At 38.4% G+C, this 19,020-nt stretch overlaps 1 protein-coding gene across 1 annotated transcript; it reads right to left on the bottom strand.

Annotated features, from left to right (window-relative positions):
• Window positions 1-4,899: 4,899 nt before the first annotated feature.
• Window positions 4,900-6,184, bottom strand: LOC124081201 (protein FAM177A1). Its single transcript, XM_046427405.2, has one exon. It carries the CDS (start codon window positions 6,126-6,128, stop codon window positions 5,499-5,501), a length of 630 nt encoding a protein of 209 aa, XP_046283361.1. The 5' UTR covers window positions 6,129-6,184; the 3' UTR covers window positions 4,900-5,498.
• Between the last annotated feature and the right edge of the window lie 12,836 nt (window positions 6,185-19,020).

Below are 19,020 nucleotides of genomic sequence, written 5' to 3'. Positions count from 1 at the left end.
GGACTTTGCAAAAGAGCAAAGATCACAGTCACACATGGGGGGTGGGTCTGGGTTTGGTCCTACACCAGCACATTCACTTTTTAATAATCAATATATTCTTAGACATAATTTCCAGGAACTGCATAAACAGTAATGCTCTAGGTCTGGCCAGTGGTGGTAAAGACATTTAATCTTTCTGCTGTGTAAGTTTTCTCCACGAATATCCTTAGTTTGCCCAAAGCTAGGAAACTCCTAGCAAACTTGTTTTTAAAAGAGTACATTTCCAGGTGGCTACTCAGAACTGCCGAAATAAAATTTCCAGTAAAGAAGCCTAGTTAAAACAGAAAGAAAGAAAGAAAGAAAGAAAGAAAAGAAAAGGAAAAAAAAAAAGAAGAAGCCTAGTCTCTGCATTTTAAGGGGCATACTCAAGGCACTGACCTGAGGTGACTTGTTAAATGATGCTCATGCCAAATATGGAGTCAAGAAGAAGAAAGTATCATTTTTGCTTTATAGAAAAACTTTGATTTGGGGGACTGGGGTTGTGGCTCAATAATAGAGTGCTTGCCTAGCACGTGCAAGGCGCTGGGTTCCATCCCTAGCACCACATAAAAATAAATAAAATAAAGGTATTGTATCCAATACAACTGAAAAAATAAATAAAAAGAAAAAAATAAAAACTTTTTTTTTATTTTTATTTTTTTTAATTTTTTATTGTTGGCTGTTCAAAACATTACATAGTTCTTGATATATCATATTTCACACTTTGATTCAAGTGGGTTATGAGCTCCCATTTTTACCCCATATACAGATTGCAGAATCACATCAGTTACACATCCATTGATTTACATATTGCCATACTAGTGTCTGTTGTGTTCTGCTGCCTTTCCTATCCTCTACTATCCCCCCTCCCCTCCCCTCCCCTCCCCTCTTCTCTCTCTGCCCCCTCTACTGACATTCATTTGTCCCCCTTGTATTATTTTTCCCTTTCCCCTCACTTCCTCTTGTATGTACTTTTGTATAACTCTGAGGGTCTCCTTCCATTTCCATGCAATTTCCTTTCTCTCTCCCTTTCCCTCCCACCTCTCATCCCTGTTTAATGTTAATCTTCTTCTCATGCTCTTCGACCCTACTCTGTTCTTAGTTACTCTCCTTATATCAAAGAAGACATTTGGCATTTGTTTTTTAGGGATTGGCTAGCTTCACTTAGCATAATCTGCTCTAATGCCATCCATTTCCCTGTAAATTCTATGATTTTGTCATTTTTTAATGCAGAGTAATACTCCATTGTGTATAAATGCCACATTTTTTTTATCCATTCATCTATTGAAGGGCATCTAGGTTGGTTCCACAGTCTTGCTATTGTGAATTGTGCTGCTATGAACATCGATGTAGCAGTGTCCCTGTAGCATGCTCTTTTTAGGTCTTTAGGGAATAGACCGAGAAGGGGAATAGCTGGGTCAAATGGTGGCTCCATTCCCAGCTTTCCAAGAAATCTCCATACTGCTTTCCAAATTGGCTGCACCAATTTGCAGTCCCACCAGCAATGTACAAGTGTACCCTTTTCCCCACATCCTGGCCAGCACTTGTTGTTGTTTGACTTCATAATGGCTGCCAATCTAACTGGAGTGAGATGGTATCTTAGGGTGGTTTTGATTTGCATTTCTCTGACTGCTAGAGATGGTGAGCATTTTTTCATGTACTTGTTGATTGATTGTATGTCCTCCTCTGAGAAGTGTCTGTTCAGGTCCTTGGCCCATTTGTTGATTGGGTTGTTTGTTCTCTTATTGTCTAATTTTTTGAGTTCTTTGTATACTCTGGATATTAGGGCTCTATCTGAAGTGTGAGGAGTAAAGATTTGTTCCCAGGATGTAGGCTCTCTATTTACCTCTCTTATTGTTTCTTTTGCTGAGAAAAAACTTTTTAGTTTGAGTAAGTCCCATTTGTTGATTCTAGTTATTAACTTTTGTGCTATGGGTGTCCTATTGAGGAATTTGGAGCCCGACCCCACAGTATGTAGATCGTAGCCAACTTTTTCTTCTATCAGACGGCGTGTCTCTGATTTGATATCAAGCTCCTTGATCCATTTTGAATTCACTTTTGTGCATGGCGAGAGAAAGGGATTCATTTTCATTTTGTTGCATATGGATTTCCAGTTTTCCCAGCACCATTTGTTGAAGATGCTATCCTTCCTCCATTGCATGCTTTTAGCCCCTTTATCAAATATAAGGTAGTTGTAGTTTTGTGGATTGGTTTCTGTGTCCTCTATTCTGTACCATTGGTCCACCCGCCTGTTTTGGTACCAGTACCATGCTGTTTTTGTTACTATTGCTCTGTAGTATAGTTTGAAGTCTGGTATCGCTATACCGCCTGATTCACACTTCCTGCTTAGCATTGTTTTTGCTATTCTGGGTCTTTTGTTTTTCCATATGAATTTCATGATTGCTTTCTCTATTTCTACAAGAAATGCCATTGGGATTTTGATTGGCATTGCATTAAACCTATAGAGAACTTTTGGTAATATCGCCATTTTGATGATGTTAGTTCTGCCTATCCATGAACAGGGTATATTTTTCCATCTTCTAAGATCTTCTTCTATTTCTCTCTTTAGGGTTCTGTAGTTTTCATTGTATAAGTCTTTCACCTCTTTTGTTAGGTTGATTCCCAAGTATTTTATTTTTTTGAAGATATTGTGAATGGAGTGGTTGTCCTCATTTCCATTTCAGAGGATTTGTCGCTGATATACAGGAATGCCTTTGATTTATGCGTGTTGATTTTATATCCTGCCACTTTGCTGAATTCATTTATTAGCTCTAATAGTTTCTTTGTAGACCCTTTTGGGTCTGCTAGGTATAGAATCATGTCATCTGCAAATAGTGATAATTTAAGTTCTTCTTTTCCTATTTTTATGCCTTTAATTTCTTTCGTCTGTCTAATTGCTCTGGCCAGTGTTTCGAGAACTATGTTGAACAGAAGTGGTGAGAGAGGGCATCCCTGTCTTGTTCCAGATTTTAGAGGGAATGCCTTCAATTTTTCTCCATTCAGAATGATGCTAGCCTGAGGCTTAGCATAGATTGCTTTTACAATATTGAGGTATGTTCCTGTTATCCCTAGTTTTTCTAGAGTTTTGAACAAAAAGGGATGCTGTACTTTGTCGAATGCTTTTTCCGCATCTATTGAGATGATCATATGATTCTTATTTTTAAGTCTATTGATGTGGTGAATAACATTTATTGATTTCCGTATATTGAACCAGCCTTGCATCCCAGGGATGAATCCTACTTGATCATGGTGCACAATTTTTTTGATAAGTTTTTGTATCCAAGTGGCCAGAATTTTATTGAGGATTTTTGCATCTAGGTTCATTAGAGATATTGGTCTGTAGTTTTCTTTCTTTGAAGTGTCTTTGTCTGGTTTAGGTATCAGGGTGATGTTGGCCTCGTAGAATGAATTTGGAAGTTCTCCCTCTTTTTCTATTTCCTGAAGTAGCTTGAAAAGTATTGGTATTAGTTCCTCTTTAAAGGTTTTGTAAAACTCTGCTGTATACCCATCCGGTCCTGGGCTTTTCTTAGTTGGTAGTCTTTTGATGGTTTCTTCTATTTCCTCAATTGATATTGGTCTGTTTAGGTTGTCTATATCCTCCTGACTCAATCTGGGCAGATCATATGACTTCAGAAATTTATCTATGCCTTCACTATCTTCTAATTTATTGGAGTATAAGGATTCAAAATAATTTTTGATTATAATAAACTAATTTATGGTGACATTATACACAATGATGAGAATCCTTTAAGCACTAAGTTATATAGCTTACAACCATGAATAAAATTACTACGCATAGTATGAAACACCATGCCTTGAAATCTACATAACTGAAGATTCCTAAGAGTTTATCCTTCCTAAATTCAATTATCAGTTGAAGAATTTAAAGAACTTCAGCTTTCACTTGATGTTTCAACTTCCAGTTGAAATTTTTCAATTTTCAGTTGAACTGAATTCACACACACTGACAATACATAGATTTCTATGACATTTTGTTATAGATTTCTGCGCATTTTGAGTTTTTTTAAACTTAGATAAAATTTAAGCTTAACGCTATTTAGATGGCTGTTAATATAACCACTGAGTATTAAGTTTGTGAAAAGGCCCTTATTTTTGGTACTGGGGAGCTTTACCACTGAGCAACATCACCAGTCCTTTTTTATTTTTTTAACTCATCTTGCTAAATTGCTGAAGCTGGCTTCAAACTTCCTTCTGCCTTAGCCTATCATATCGCTGGGATTACCAACTCACTCAGCTTGAAAAAGCTTTTAAGGTCAACATTTCCAAAACACTCCATTGCATTCATCTTTATCCACATTTAGTTGTAAATCAAGTCATGCACACATCTCAGGGGTTCTGCACATGTTCAGAAATATTTTCAAAATTAGCTTCATATCATATAACTTTGTAAAGTTTGCAAATTAACAGGTTAATTAACCAGGTTGCTACTTCAACATATGAATGAAATAAGGAACTAATTTCATTATTACTATGTACCTTTAACCACATTTAACAACTTCTGATAGCTTCAACCTATTGTGTACACCAATTCCCACCCAACTGCTCTGCCTGTCTGAGGCATTAAGGGCTGAATGAGTGATATAACCAGGATGCTATGTGGATAATCACTAGGTTTTACCATTTGAATACAAATATATTAATAAATTCATTCTTTAAATTATGTCAACATTATAAACAAAGCTGATTATTTAATTTGAATAACAACTTTCATTAAAAAAGGAAACTCAGGGCTAGGGATATTGCTCAGAGTTAGAGGACTTGCCTAGCATGCCCTGAATTCAATCCCTAGCACATATTTTAATATTTGGTGTAGTAAATTCAGATACTTTTCCATAAAAGTTATTCTCGATAAAAGGAAAATTCAGGGTGCTTCCATCTTGTCCTTTTATTACACACTTAGTGAATCATGCTTTGTATGAAATTAATGGTTAAATAAATTAAATGCAAAGCATAAAATGCAAGGCATAACATGAGAAAATCTGGGAAAGGTCAATACTCATTTTAATCTGAGACTGTAGGATTATCAGCTCCAGTTACCCTAAATCAATAACTTACCTTTTTTTTTTAAACAAATAATAGAAAATTAACTCTTCTTAATTGATTAGGAATCTAGAATGTCCTTAACCTTTTTTAAAGATCATAAAACCAAAGCACTGTGCTGAGGGTGTAGTTCAGTGGTAGAGTGCTTGTCTAGAAGGCACAAGGCCTTGGGTTCAATGCCCCCACTGCAAAAGGAAAAAAACCAAAGCACTAATTTCAACATACAGCAAAAGCATAGTGCATATAAATTTCAGATATGATTTTTGATAGTTAAAGCCTAATAATGGAGAAACATTTCTTTCCAGATAACAATAATTTAAAATATAAATTAATTAAAGTTTCACTAAATAGAAAATATGAAAGTTCCTGGTATTAAAAAAAGAAAGCTTTAGGACTTGAAGTTTGATAGTCATTTCATTCTATTGTGGGACAGAGACTGAATTTTGTTTGCTTTCCATAATTACTTCACAGTCTTCCTCCATTTCAAAATTAAGATTCACAAATGAACTGGACACCACTGTTTCTGGTTGATCTGTATGAACAATAGAATTTTCCTGAAGCTTGCTCTGTTGGTATTGTCTTTCTGCTTCTTCAGACATCCTATTTTCTTCTTCTTCTTCTTCTTCCTCTTTCTTCATCCGGTAATACTCAGCAATGGCATATTGGTATTTTGGGGTGCTAATACCCAAAACAGATGCAATCTTCTCTCCAAGAAAGTCACACACTGAAAGGGTTGATGTGGCAGCCCGAAGCATGTAAAACCATAAGTAGGGGCCCCAGGTAAGTTTTGTCGGATCAATAGAAGGCAAAACATCTTTCTTCTCTAGTCCATCAACTTCATCTTCATCTGTACTGTATTCTTCCATTGTTTCACCACTAACAAAGTGGATGACCCTCCTTGGAACTTTCTTCTTTTTTCTTATGACTCCCAGTTCTACATTTTCAAAGCCTCTTTCATTACTCATCTGCCGCGCCGAGTCTCCGAAAGCCGCAGCTCCCGAAACAGCGACGGTTTCTCCTTCCACACTGCCCACCGGATCCCGGTCCATCGTTGTCGTCGCCACAGGGCTGCTGGCAAGATAGAGTAATGGCCAATAAGCCCACTTCCATCCTCCGCCTCCCCGCCCGGTGGATGGCCCCTTAGGGTGGTTTTGATTTGCATTTCTCTGACTGCTAGAGATGGTGAGCATTTTTTCATGTACTTGTTGATTGATTGTATGTCCTCCTCTGAGAAGTGTCTGTTCAGGTCCTTGGCCCATTTGTTGATTGGGTTGTTTGTTCTCTTATTGTCTAATTTTTTGAGTTCTTTGTATACTCTGGATATTAGGGCTCTATCTGAAGTGTGAGGAGTAAAGATTTGTTCCCAGGATGTAGGCTCTCTATTTACCTCTCTTATTGTTTCTTTTGCTGAGAAAAAACTTTTTAGTTTGAGTAAGTCCCATTTGTTGATTCTAGTTATTAACTTTTGTGCTATGGGTGTCCTATTGAGGAATTTGGAGCCCGACCCCACAGTATGTAGATCGTAGCCAACTTTTTCTTCTATCAGACGGCGTGTCTCTGATTTGATATCAAGCTCCTTGATCCATTTTGAATTCACTTTTGTGCATGGCGAGAGAAAGGGATTCATTTTCATTTTGTTGCATATGGATTTCCAGTTTTCCCAGCACCATTTGTTGAAGATGCTATCCTTCCTCCATTGCATGCTTTTAGCCCCTTTATCAAATATAAGGTAGTTGTAGTTTTGTGGATTGGTTTCTGTGTCCTCTATTCTGTACCATTGGTCCACCCGCCTGTTTTGGTACCAGTACCATGCTGTTTTTGTTACTATTGCTCTGTAGTATAGTTTGAAGTCTGGTATCGCTATACCGCCTGATTCACACTTCCTGCTTAGCATTGTTTTTGCTATTCTGGGTCTTTTGTTTTTCCATATGAATTTCATGATTGCTTTCTCTATTTCTACAAGAAATGCCATTGGGATTTTGATTGGCATTGCATTAAACCTATAGAGAACTTTTGGTAATATCGCCATTTTGATGATGTTAGTTCTGCCTATCCATGAACAGGGTATATTTTTCCATCTTCTAAGATCTTCTTCTATTTCTCTCTTTAGGGTTCTGTAGTTTTCATTGTATAAGTCTTTCACCTCTTTTGTTAGGTTGATTCCCAAGTATTTTATTTTTTTGAAGATATTGTGAATGGAGTGGTTGTCCTCATTTCCATTTCAGAGGATTTGTCGCTGATATACAGGAATGCCTTTGATTTATGCGTGTTGATTTTATATCCTGCCACTTTGCTGAATTCATTTATTAGCTCTAATAGTTTCTTTGTAGACCCTTTTGGGTCTGCTAGGTATAGAATCATGTCATCTGCAAATAGTGATAATTTAAGTTCTTCTTTTCCTATTTTTATGCCTTTAATTTCTTTCGTCTGTCTAATTGCTCTGGCCAGTGTTTCGAGAACTATGTTGAACAGAAGTGGTGAGAGAGGGCATCCCTGTCTTGTTCCAGATTTTAGAGGGAATGCCTTCAATTTTTCTCCATTCAGAATGATGCTAGCCTGAGGCTTAGCACAGATTGCTTTTACAATATTGAGGTATGTTCCTGTTATCCCTAGTTTTTCTAGAGTTTTGAACATAAAGGGATGCTGTACTTTGTCGAATGCTTTTTCCGAATCTATCGAGATGATCATATGGTTCTTATTTTTAAGTCTATTGATGTGGTGAATAACATTTATTGATTTCCGTATATTGAACCAGCCTTGCATCCCAGGGATGAATCCTACTTGATCATGGTGCACAATTTTTTTGATATGTTTTTGTATCCGATTCGCCAGAATTTTATTGAGGATTTTTGCATCTAGGTTCATTAGAGATATTGGTCTGTAGTTTTCTTTCTTTGAAGTGTCTTTGTCTGGTTTAGGTATCAGGGTGATGTTGGCCTCGTAGAATGAATTTGGAAGTTCTCCCTCTTTTTCTATTTCCTGAAGTAGCTTGAAAAGTATTGGTATTAGTTCCTCTTTAAAGGTTTTGTAAAACTCTGCTGTATACCCATCCGGTCCTGGGCTTTTCTTAGTTGGTAGTCTTTTGATGGTTTCTTCTATTTCCTCAATTGATATTGGTCTGTTTAGGTTGTCTATATCCTCCTGACTCAATCTGGGCAGATCATATGACTTCAGAAATTTATCAATGCCTTCACTATCTTCTAATTTATTGGAGTATAAGGATTCAAAATAATTTTTGATTATCTTCTGTATATCTGAAGTGTCTGTTGTGATATTGCCTTTTTCATTCCGTATGCTAGTAATTTGAGTCCTCTCTCTTCTTCTCTTCGCTAGCATGGCTAAGGGTCTGTCGATTTTGTTTATTTTTTCAAAGAACCAACTTTTAGTTTTGTCAATTTTTTCAATTGTTTCTTTTGTTTTGATTTCATTAATTTCAGCTCTGAGTTTAATTATTTCTTGCCTTCTACTTCTTTTGCTGTTGTTTTGCTCTTCTTTTTCTAGGATTTTGAGATGAAGTATGAGATCATTTATTTGTTGTTTTTTTCTTTTTTTAAGGAATGAACTCCAAGCAATGAATTTTCCTCTTAGAACTGCTTTCAATGTGTCCCATAGATTCCGATATGTTGTGTCTGTGTTTTCATTAATCTCTAAGAATTTTTTAATTTCCTCCTTGATGTCTTCTATAACCCATTGATCATTCAGTAACCTATTGTTCATTCTCCAAGTGATGTATTCTTTTTCCTTCCTTCTTTTATCATTGATTTTCAGTTCCATTCCATTATGATCAGATAGGATGCATGGTATTATCTCTACTCCTTTATATTGTCTAAGAGTTGCCCTGTGACATAATATATGATCTATTTTTGAGAAGGATCCATGTGCTGCTGAGAAAAAAGTGTAACTACTTGATGTTGGGTGGTATATTCTATATATGTCAATTAAGTCTAGGTTATTAATTGTGTTATTGAGTTCTATAGTTTCCTTATTCAACTTTTGTTTGGAAGATCTGTCCAGTGGCGAGAGAGGTGTGTTGAAGTCTCCCATGATTATTGTATGGTGGTCTATTAGACTCTTGAACTTGAGAAGAGTTTGTTTGATGAACATAGCTGCACCATTGTTTGGGGCATATATATTTATGATTGTTATGTCTTGTTGGTGTATGGTTCCCTTAAGCAGTATGTAGTGTCCCTCTTTATCCCTTTTGATTAACTTTGGCTTGAAATCTATTTTATTTGATATGAGTATGGACACTCCTGCTTGTTTCCGAAGTCCATATGAGTGATATGATTTTTCCCAACCTTTCACCTTCAGCCTATGTATGTCTTTTCCTATCAAATGCATCTCCTGGAGGCAGCATATTGTTGGGTCTTGTTTTGTGATCCATTCTACTAGCCTGTGTCTCTTGATTGGTGAGTTTAAGCCATTAACATTTAGGGTTAATATTGAGATATGGGTTGTTCTTCCAGCCATATTTGTTTATTTCTGTTACTAAACATGGTTTGATTTCCTCTTTGATTATTTTCCCCCCCTTTACTGTCCTACCTCCCACTGTTGGTTTTCATTGTTATTTTCCATTTCCTCTTCCTGTAATGTTTTGCCGAGGATGTTTTGAAGAGATGGTTTTCTAGCTGCAAATTCTTTTAACTTTTGTTTATCGTGGAAGGTTTTAATTTCATCTTCCATCCTGAAGCTTAATTTCGCTGGAAACACAATTCTTGGTTGGAACCCATTTTCTTTCAGTGTTTGAAATATGTTATTCCAGGATCTTCTAGCTTTCAGAGTCTGTGTTGAAAGACCAGCTGTTATCCTGATTGGCTTACCCCTAAATGTGATCTGCTTCCTTTCTCTTGTAGCTTTTAAAATTCTCTCCTTATTCTGTATGTTGGGCATCTTCATTATAATGTGTCTAGGTGTGGGTCTCTTATGATTTTGCACATTCGGCATCCTGTAGGCTTCTAGGATTTGGGATTCTGTCTCATTCTTCAAGTCTGGGAAGTTTTCTCGTATTATTTCATTGAATAGATTGCTCATTCCTTTGGTTTGAAACTCTGTCCCTTCCTGTATCCCAATGACTCTTAAATTTGGTCTCTTGATGTTATCCCATATTTCTTGGATGTTCTGCTCATGGTTTCTTAACAGTCTTGCTGAGCTGTCTATGTTCTTTTCAAGTTGAAATACTTTATCTTCATTGTCTGATGTTCTATCTTCTAAGTGTTCTACTCTGCTGGTAGTATTCTCTATTGAGTTTTTAAGTTGGTTTATTGCTTCCTGCATTTCTAGGATTTCTGTTTGTTTGTTTTTTATAACCTTTATCTCCCTGTATAGTTGATCTTTTGCTTCTTGGATTTGTTTATGTAATTCATTGTTGAAGTGATCTTTCATTGTCTGATTTTGCTGTCTGATGTCTTCCTTGAGACTCCAGATCATCTGAAGCATGTATATCCTGAATTCTTTATCTGACATTCCATCTGCTGCAGCTATTACCTCTTCTAACGTTGAGTTGACCTGCATTGCTTGTGGTCCTTTCTTTCCTTGTCTCTTCATACTGTTCGCGTTCCTTTCTACTTGGTGAAACTGTTGTGCTATTGAATTTTCCCCCTATATATTTATATTGGTCTTGTATAGTTGCAAAATCTCCCTCGAAGGCGCGGGCGGCGGCTCTGCCCCTCCTCCAATTGGGGCAATGTGCCTACCACGCAAAAACTTTGATTTGGAAAAAGCAACACAAAAAATTTAAATGGTTTATTACATAATAACTTTAAGTAGGTGTATGTGTGTGTGTGTGTGTGTGTGTGTGTGTGTTTTGTTTCAGCAAAGTCTTCATTGGGACTGCTATAATAAAAATACCATAGACTGGGTACATTAAATGTGTTTCTCACATTTTCTGGAGGTTGGGAAATCTAAAATCAAGGTGTCAGCAATTCAGTTCTCCTGGCTTATCAGTGACAGCCTTCTCCCTACGTCCTCGCATGGTAGACCAGCTGACTTGAGAAACAGCTTTTGACCTGGAATTGAAAGATGCCATATTGCTAATTTGGAAGGCCCAAATGTGCCTGTATCCTGAGTAGATCTAAAGCATCTGGGCTACTTGTTTTCCCAGCTCATGTTCCTGGGAAAGGGAAGGAGCACTGAGGAAGGGAAGATGGCATGAGATATTGGACACCAGGAGTTATAGTTAGTTGTCATTACTCTCTTGAGACTTACTGTCCATTTTAATCATTAGGGGACCAGCCATCAGCCTGCAGACCACATTGCAAACTGCACTGTCCCAAAAGACACATTTCTCCAAACACACATACATAATTTTTAACTTTCAGCGCTGATGTTAAATCTAATGATCTCTGTGATTGTTTCCTTCCTGCTTCCCAACACCCCAAATGTATGTTTGCAGGAGAAGTAAAACAAATTTGATAGAGGACTTTCTAGGATAGACACTGGGGCCCTGAGTGAGTGAATGCAGCTCTAAGGTTCACAGGAGCAAGCTGTTATCATGCATTTCTAACAAGTGCTAAATGCTGTCAAGTGTTCAAGTTGAAGATGCAAAATAGGCCTGTGTTTCACCCCAGGATTTAATCTTGGTTGAGTTGTGAAGTTGGAAAAACACAAGGAATTCTCAAGTGTTTCTAAATCTCATCAACTTCACCTGTACACAACCAACACCTACACACAACCAATACATCAATCCCACCAAAGGGTATTTATTATCTGCCTGACTGCCTGGTCTGCTGCATGATGCTGACACTTGTCACAGGTCGCTGTGTGCCTGCACTGGGCTTGCTCTTTCTCTGCATTATCCTATTGAGTCCACAGGATGAAGCACTTTAGAGGAAATTCCACTGTCCTGAAGAGAAGGGGAAATGAAGTGTTACACACCAACGCTTAGAGAAGAGGGGGACTCAAAGTGTGGTCCTGGACAGTGACATAAGCATTGTCCTCAGCTTGCTAAATAAACCAATTCTCCCCCCATAGAGTCAGACACCCTGGGGGTCAGTGACCAGCAGTCTGCTCCAATGGTCTTCCAGGTGATTCTAGTGCCAGTTAAAGCTGGAGAACCACCAGGCTAGAGGAAAGACTCTTTCCTCACATCTCCTACTTTACCCCAAATTTTGATTTTCCAAATCCAGCCCCCTGCCCTATCCAGAGGAATAAAGTATTCCAAACAAATGCATATTGAAACATTTTTGTAAGTGATGTCTCAATTATACAAAGTATTTTATAGATAATAAAGTCCCAGTAAATATAAACTGAAACTTTTAAGAGTGGCAATGATATTTTAAAAATTATATTAAGATTAATCTTAATATAATTACTATGGCTCATAAATTTGGGGGACAACAAGCTTGTGATTAGGAAAGGGGTCCAAGGATGCTTGCAGCAGTGCAGGTGAGAGCTAACAGGGGTCTTCCTGGGAAGAAAGTTGTGCAGAGGGTAGATGGATTGTTTGCATAGACTTTGTGGCAGTGGAAGTGATTGTGTCCAGACACAGCTATATTCCTCCTTCTCCGAGCAAACCACATATTCCAATATGTACTTGGTCTCACTCCTTACTATCCCTGGGGAAAAAGTTTGGGAATTCACAGGCTTGCTGTATTACATAAGCCAGTGAACCTCTAAGTGGAGTCATTTATGGGTTCTGCAAGGGGCAGGCTCTCCACTAAAGAGCTCTCATGAAAAACCTTGGCAGAACATGTGGGGCTGAGAAAGTTGAGGATTGTGCAAGAGCGCGATTCATCAAGCAAGACTCTCTCTGCTCCTAAGGAAACATTAAATCTGAGATTGGAGGATTTCCCGAATTATTTCCCACCCAAGCAGTATCCAAACAGTGCTGCTCCATGCATGGGCTGTGGGCCACAGGGAAAATGATGATGATTCTCCAAACTTTTATTATATTATCTTTTGAAATCAACGCCCTTTTTATGGAAGAGCTCAGCTACAAATGAATTGACATGCATTGTAGACTGGAGGACAGAAACTCTCGTGGTATTAGTCACACATTTTCCAAAATAGAAAAAAATGGCATCTTCCAAAGTAATAATATTTCCTTTTCTTTGGGTGGGGGATGCTGGGAACTGAACCTAGGGCGTTGTGAATGGAAGGCAAACACTCTACCCACTGAGCTATATTCCCAGCCCCAAAGCAATAATATTTAATTGCTCTCTTTAGAGATTTATTATTGCTTCTTTGCAAATAAAAAATACTAATTACTGTCAGAACTGGCAATTATCTCTCAATATCATTTCTCCTTTAATAATAAATTATGAAACATTTAAATTTTTTTATTTATTCTGATTTGTTATATATGACAGCAGAATGCAACCCAATTCATATTACACTTATAGAGCACAATTTTTCATGTCTCTGGTTGTACACAGTAGAATCACACCATTGTGTCTTCACACATGTACTTAGGGTAACGATGTCCATCTCATTCCACCACCTTTTTTACACCCTTTGCCCACTCCCTTCCCTTTCCCCTATCTAGAGTTCATGTATTCCTCCCATGCTCCCTCCCCATCCCCATTATGAATCAGCATCCTTATATCAGGGAAAACATTCAGCATTTTTTTTGTGGGGGGGTGGATTGGCTTACTTCACTTAGCATTATATTCTCCTCCAACTCCATCCATTTACCTGTCAATGCCATGATTTTATTCTCTTTTAATGCTGAATAATGTTCCATGGTGTATATATACCACAGTTTCTTTATCCATTCATCTACTGAAGGGCATCTGGGTTGGTTCCGCAATTTAACTATTGTGAATTGTGCTGCTATAAACATTGATGTGGCTGTGACCCTGTAGTATGCTGTTTTTAAATCCTTTGGGTATAAACTGAGGAGTGGGATAGTTGGGTCACATGGTGGTTCCATTCCAAGTTTTCCAAGGATTCTCCATACTGCTTTCCATATTGACTGCACCAATTTGCAGTCCCACCAGCAATGTATAAGTGTGCCTTTTTCCCCACGCCCTTGTCAACACTTATTGTTGTTTGTATTCTTAATAACTGCCATTCTGACTGGAGTGAGATGAAATCTTACAGTAGTTTTGATTTGCATTTCTCTAATTACTAGAGATGTTGAACATTTTTTTCATATATTTGTTAATTGATTGTATATTACCTTCTTAGAAGAGTCTGTTGAGTTCCTTGGCCCATTTATTGACTGGGTTATTTGTTTTTTTGGTGTTAAGATTTTTGAGTTTTTTATATATCCTAGAGATTGGTGCTCTATCTGATGTGTGAGGGGTAAAAAATTTCTCCCAAAATGTAGGCTATTTGTCTCACAGATTATTTCTTTTGCTGAGAAGAAGTTTTTTAGTTTGAATCCATTCCATTTGTTGATTCTGGATTTTAATTCTTGTGCTATAGGAGTCTTATTGAGGAAGTTGGGGACCAATCCCACATGATGGAGATTGGGGCCTACTTTTTCTTCTATTAGGTACAGAGTCTCTGATTTAATTCCTAGGTCCTTGATCCACTTTAAGTTGAGTTTTGTGCATGGTGAGAGATAAGGGCTTAATTTCATTTTGTTGCATATGGATTTCCAGTTTTTCCAGCACCATTTGTCAACGAGGCTATTCTTTCCTCAATATATATTTTTGGTGCCTTTGTTTAATATGAGATAGCTGTATTTATGTGGGTTTGTCCCTGTGTCCTCCATTCTGTACCATTACTCTACAAGTCTATTTTGGTGCCAATAGAATGCCATTTTTGTTACTGTTGCTCTGTAGTATAGTTTAAGGTCTGGAATAGTGATTCCACCTGCTTCACTCTTCTTGCTAAGGATTGCTTTAGCTATTGTGGGTCTCTTATTTTTCCAGATGAATTTCATGACTGCTTTTTCTATTTCTATGAGGAATGTCATTGGGATTTTGATCAGAATTGCATTAAATCTGTATAGTGCTTTTGGTAGTATGGTCATTTTGACAATATTAATTCTGCCTATCCAAGAACAAGGGAGATCTTTCCATCTTCTAAGGTCTTCTTTAATTTCTTTCTTTAGCATTCTGTAGTTTTCATTGTAGAGGCCTTTCACCTCTTTCACTAAATTAATTACCAAGTATTTTATTTTTTTCATGCTATTGTAAATGGGGTAGTTTTCCTCATTTCTCTTTCAGAGGATTTGTCACTGATATACAGAAATATCTTTGATTTATAGGTGTTGATTTTATATCCTTATACTTTACTGAATTCATTTATTACTTCTAGAAGTTTTCTGGCAGAATTTTTGGGTCTTCTAGGTATAGAATCATAAAATCTGCCAATAATGCTAATTTGAGTTCTTTTTTTTCTTATCCATATCCCTTTAATTTCTTTCATCTGTCTAATTGCTCTGGCTACTGTTTCAAGAACTATATTAAATAGTAGTGGTGAAAAAGGGCATCCCTGTCTTGTTCCTGTTTTTAGAGAGAATGCTTTCGATTTTTCTCCATTTAGAATGATGTTGGCCTGGGGCTTAGCAAAGATAGGTTTTATAATGTTGAGATGTGTTCCTGTTACCTCTAGGTTTTCTAGTGTTTTGAACATGAAGAGGTGCTGTATTTTGTTGAATGCTTTTGCTGCATCTATTGAGATAATCATGTGATTCTTATCTTAAGTCTATTGATGTAATGAATTACATTTATTGATTACCATATGTTAAATCAATCTTGCATCCCTAAGATGAACCCCACTTGATTGTGGTGCACTATTTTTTTGATATGTTTTTATATTCAGTTTGCTAGAATTTTACTGAGAATTTTTGCATCTACATTCATTAGAGATATTGGTCTGAAGTTTTCTCTCTTTGATGTTTCTTTATCTGGTTTTGGAATCAGGGTGATACTGGCCTATGAGGCATATTTTTAATGAAACAAGATGCTCTTTATAAAAGCATTGGTGCCTTAGCATCTAATAGATGCCTGCTGTATTCATTTCCTAGGATTGCAGTAGTAAAATATCACAAACTGGATGGCTTAAAACAATATATATCTATTCTCTCAATACTGGAGGCCAGAAGTTCACAATCAAGGTCCTTCTAAGGCTCCCAGGGAAAAGCCCTTCTATGCCTTTCTCTTAACCCCTGGGGTTTGCTGGCAATCCTTGACATTCCTTGACCTCTGGAGGTATTGCCATAGTCTCTGCCTCTGTCGTCACATGGTGTTCTCCCTGTGTGCCTTCACATCATCATCCCTCTGTGGCTCTTCTCTTCTTGTAAGGATGTGGTAGGGACTTTCTCAGAACAAAGGAAAGATAACATAGTGCCATCAGTATCAATGTGAACCTTCCACAACTCAGTTGTAACAATGTTGCTACTCTAGAAATAGAAAGCTAAATCCGAACGTGTATTGTACAAGGGAGACAAAGGGGTGGCAAGTAAGAAAAGGAAACTAACAACGGCATATAAGGCAACGCTGCCTGCATTCAGTTCTCAGCCTTTGGATACAAATCTGCTGGGCTAGCACTGGCACTGATAAATGTGCTTCCTGCTGAGTGCTCAGTGCCCTCTCTGTGTGAGAATCCCACAATAAGGAAACCAATCATATTGAATCAGAGCCCCACCCTAATGACCTTGTCTTAACTTGATTATATCTGCTAAGACCCTATTTCTAAAAAAAGTTCCTCTAATAGGTACATGGGGTTAGGACTTGAACACATCTCTTCAGGAACACAATTCAACGCATAACACCTGGTAAGATAGAGGTAAAACACTTCAACCCCTTTTTTGCTGAGGATATGTTAATGTTGAAACATTAATCCAATCATATAGTCTCCAGGTTTTACTGATTTTAAAGTAGGGGGAGCAGGAGAAATTTCATTCATTTCCCTCTCCATGAAGGTATTCATTCAACCAGCTTGTCTGCCATCTGTTCTCTTTTGAGAGCGAAGCACCATCAGTGACCAGCCTGTTCTGCTGGGACTGTGAAATTGCTTGATACAGTTATTGAAAGAGGAAAGCCCCTCCCCACTTTCAACGTCTAGATGTATCCTTGGGCTCTATGAAGGCCCGAAGTCCGAAAGTTGCACATTTCTAATTATTCAATACATTTTAAGATCCTACTAGTTAAATAATGCTAACTACTGTAAAAATTCCAAACATGGGTCCAAAATGAAATGTACTCTAAGAAATATGGAAAATCAGATAGGCTGTGTCTGAGTGTTAAATCATCTCAGAGAGGATTTGAACAGAAATTTGCAAAGTTGGCTAAAGAGGACGGTGGCTGGCTTTGCTTAACCAGCTGTGACAATAATTACAAAATGGTAGCTGATGCTCCCCTGAGCCTTTCCCCTGCGCCAGGCACTGTGGTCTTCTCTATATAGCATTTAATCCTCACTTCAAGTCTACAAGTTGGGTGTCACAAAGCCTTTCCCTCCTCCTTCGCCATTCACACATGAGAAGGAGGGCACTTCCCCTTGGTGCCCAGGCCTCCTCTTCCTCACTGATTAGCAAAGGAGCCCTCCTTTTTGCTCCTGTGGCTCACAAGCCTCTGGAACCTCTGTTTTCTCCCACGTTCGTTGCCCATGGTTTGATCCTCTGGGTGGTAAGCAGACTGGAGCAGAACTGCTGCTGGGGCTGGTGGTAACAGAAGAGGGTGGAATGGGATTTTAGTTGTTGGAGGAAGAATAAGTAGGAATTTAATTCAACTCCATTCTCCAGCTGAGCTTCACCAGTAATAAAACCAATATTTTGGTTTGACCTGTCTAACTCCTGGGTCTATGTCTGAACTTGGAGGAACAGAGAAATGTGGTTAATAGTCATATGCAAGTCTCACAATGGATACACTTATTATATTTTTTTAAAGAGAGAGAGAGAGAGAGAGAATTTTTTAATATAATATTTATTTTTCAGTTTTCGGCAGACACAACATCTTTGTATGTGGTGCTGAGGATCAAACCCCGGCCGTATGCATGCCAGGCAAGCGCACTACCGCTTGAGCCACATCCCCAGCCCCATGGATACACTTATAATACTTATTTATAAAAGAAATTGAGTTTCAAGAGATAAGCAGCATACATGCACATCCATGGGTACGTCTCCATGTCAGGCCACTGAGCTCACACCGATACCTGTGATATGAACAGACACCTTGCCCAGTTCACAGTGTACAACTTCCTATCCCACAGTGTGACAGTCGTGGCCCCAGTAACCCTGGGAAGAGTGAAGGGGAGTTGCTGGGCTACAAGTAAACAGATGCTCAGCTTTATAAAATAATGCCAAACAGGATTCCAAAGTGTAGATCCCTCTGCAATCCTGTTAGTTGATGACATGTTAAAGAAAAAAGAATTGTTCTGATACTTGTTAAAGATGGCAAGGAAGACTGAATTCAAAGCTCTACTCCAATGGGGGTTTTGATAGAGAGGAGAGAGATTGGCCTCAACTCCAAAAGACAAGTGGGGATTGACAGCCAAAGAGGAAACGGGGGCGAGTGGATGGAAATGGGGATGGTTGGGGTGGAAGTGGGGGGTTCTTGCTTGATCTCCCTAATAGAGATGCATGCAGCAGGTGGGCCAGGGTGATAACAAAGCAAGAGTGAGGTAAAGGAATTTAATCAGGTTTTGAGTGTGGGAATTTTCACTGAACTGACTCAGCAGGATTCCTGGTAAAACTGGACTGAGCTGGCCAAAGGGCAGTCCAAAATACAGACCTTCAGTCAAGGAGACCTAAGTCAGGGAGGCATGACTTAAATTTGGGTTGAGGAGTTTTTCTCAATAGGAGTTTCTGTTAATGGATGCCCCTCTTCGTCAGCTTGTGACGCTGTGCTCCCCGGGGGACACGCGTAGAGCAGCCTTGTCTGGATGAGTGAGCGTCCTGTGGGTCAAGTGGAAGCCTCAAATAGTGGCTGAGCAGGAACCATCTTGCCAACATCCTGCCCCAAAGGGACCACCCCTGCAATAAGGGCCCTCAAGAGTGTCCTTGAGAGCAGGATGTGAAGAAGCTGGGAGAGGCTGGGATGCAGGCACTCT

The sequence above is a fragment of the Marmota monax genome, unplaced genomic scaffold, assembly GCF_021218885.2.
Source record: "Marmota monax isolate L192 unplaced genomic scaffold, Marmota_monax_Labrador192_F-V1.1 WCK01_AAM20220418_F8-fsc00114, whole genome shotgun sequence".
NCBI classification, from domain to species: Eukaryota; Metazoa; Chordata; class Mammalia; order Rodentia; family Sciuridae; genus Marmota; species Marmota monax.
Note: the sequence above shows the minus strand (reverse complement) of the source record. Positions and strands in the feature narration are given on the sequence as shown.

What these genes read in the sequence shown, in the direction of transcription:
- LOC124081201 (XM_046427405.2), bottom strand. Translation starts at nt 6,128, where the DNA reads ATGGACCGGGATCCGGTGGGCAGTGTGGAAGGAGAAACCGTCGCTGTT.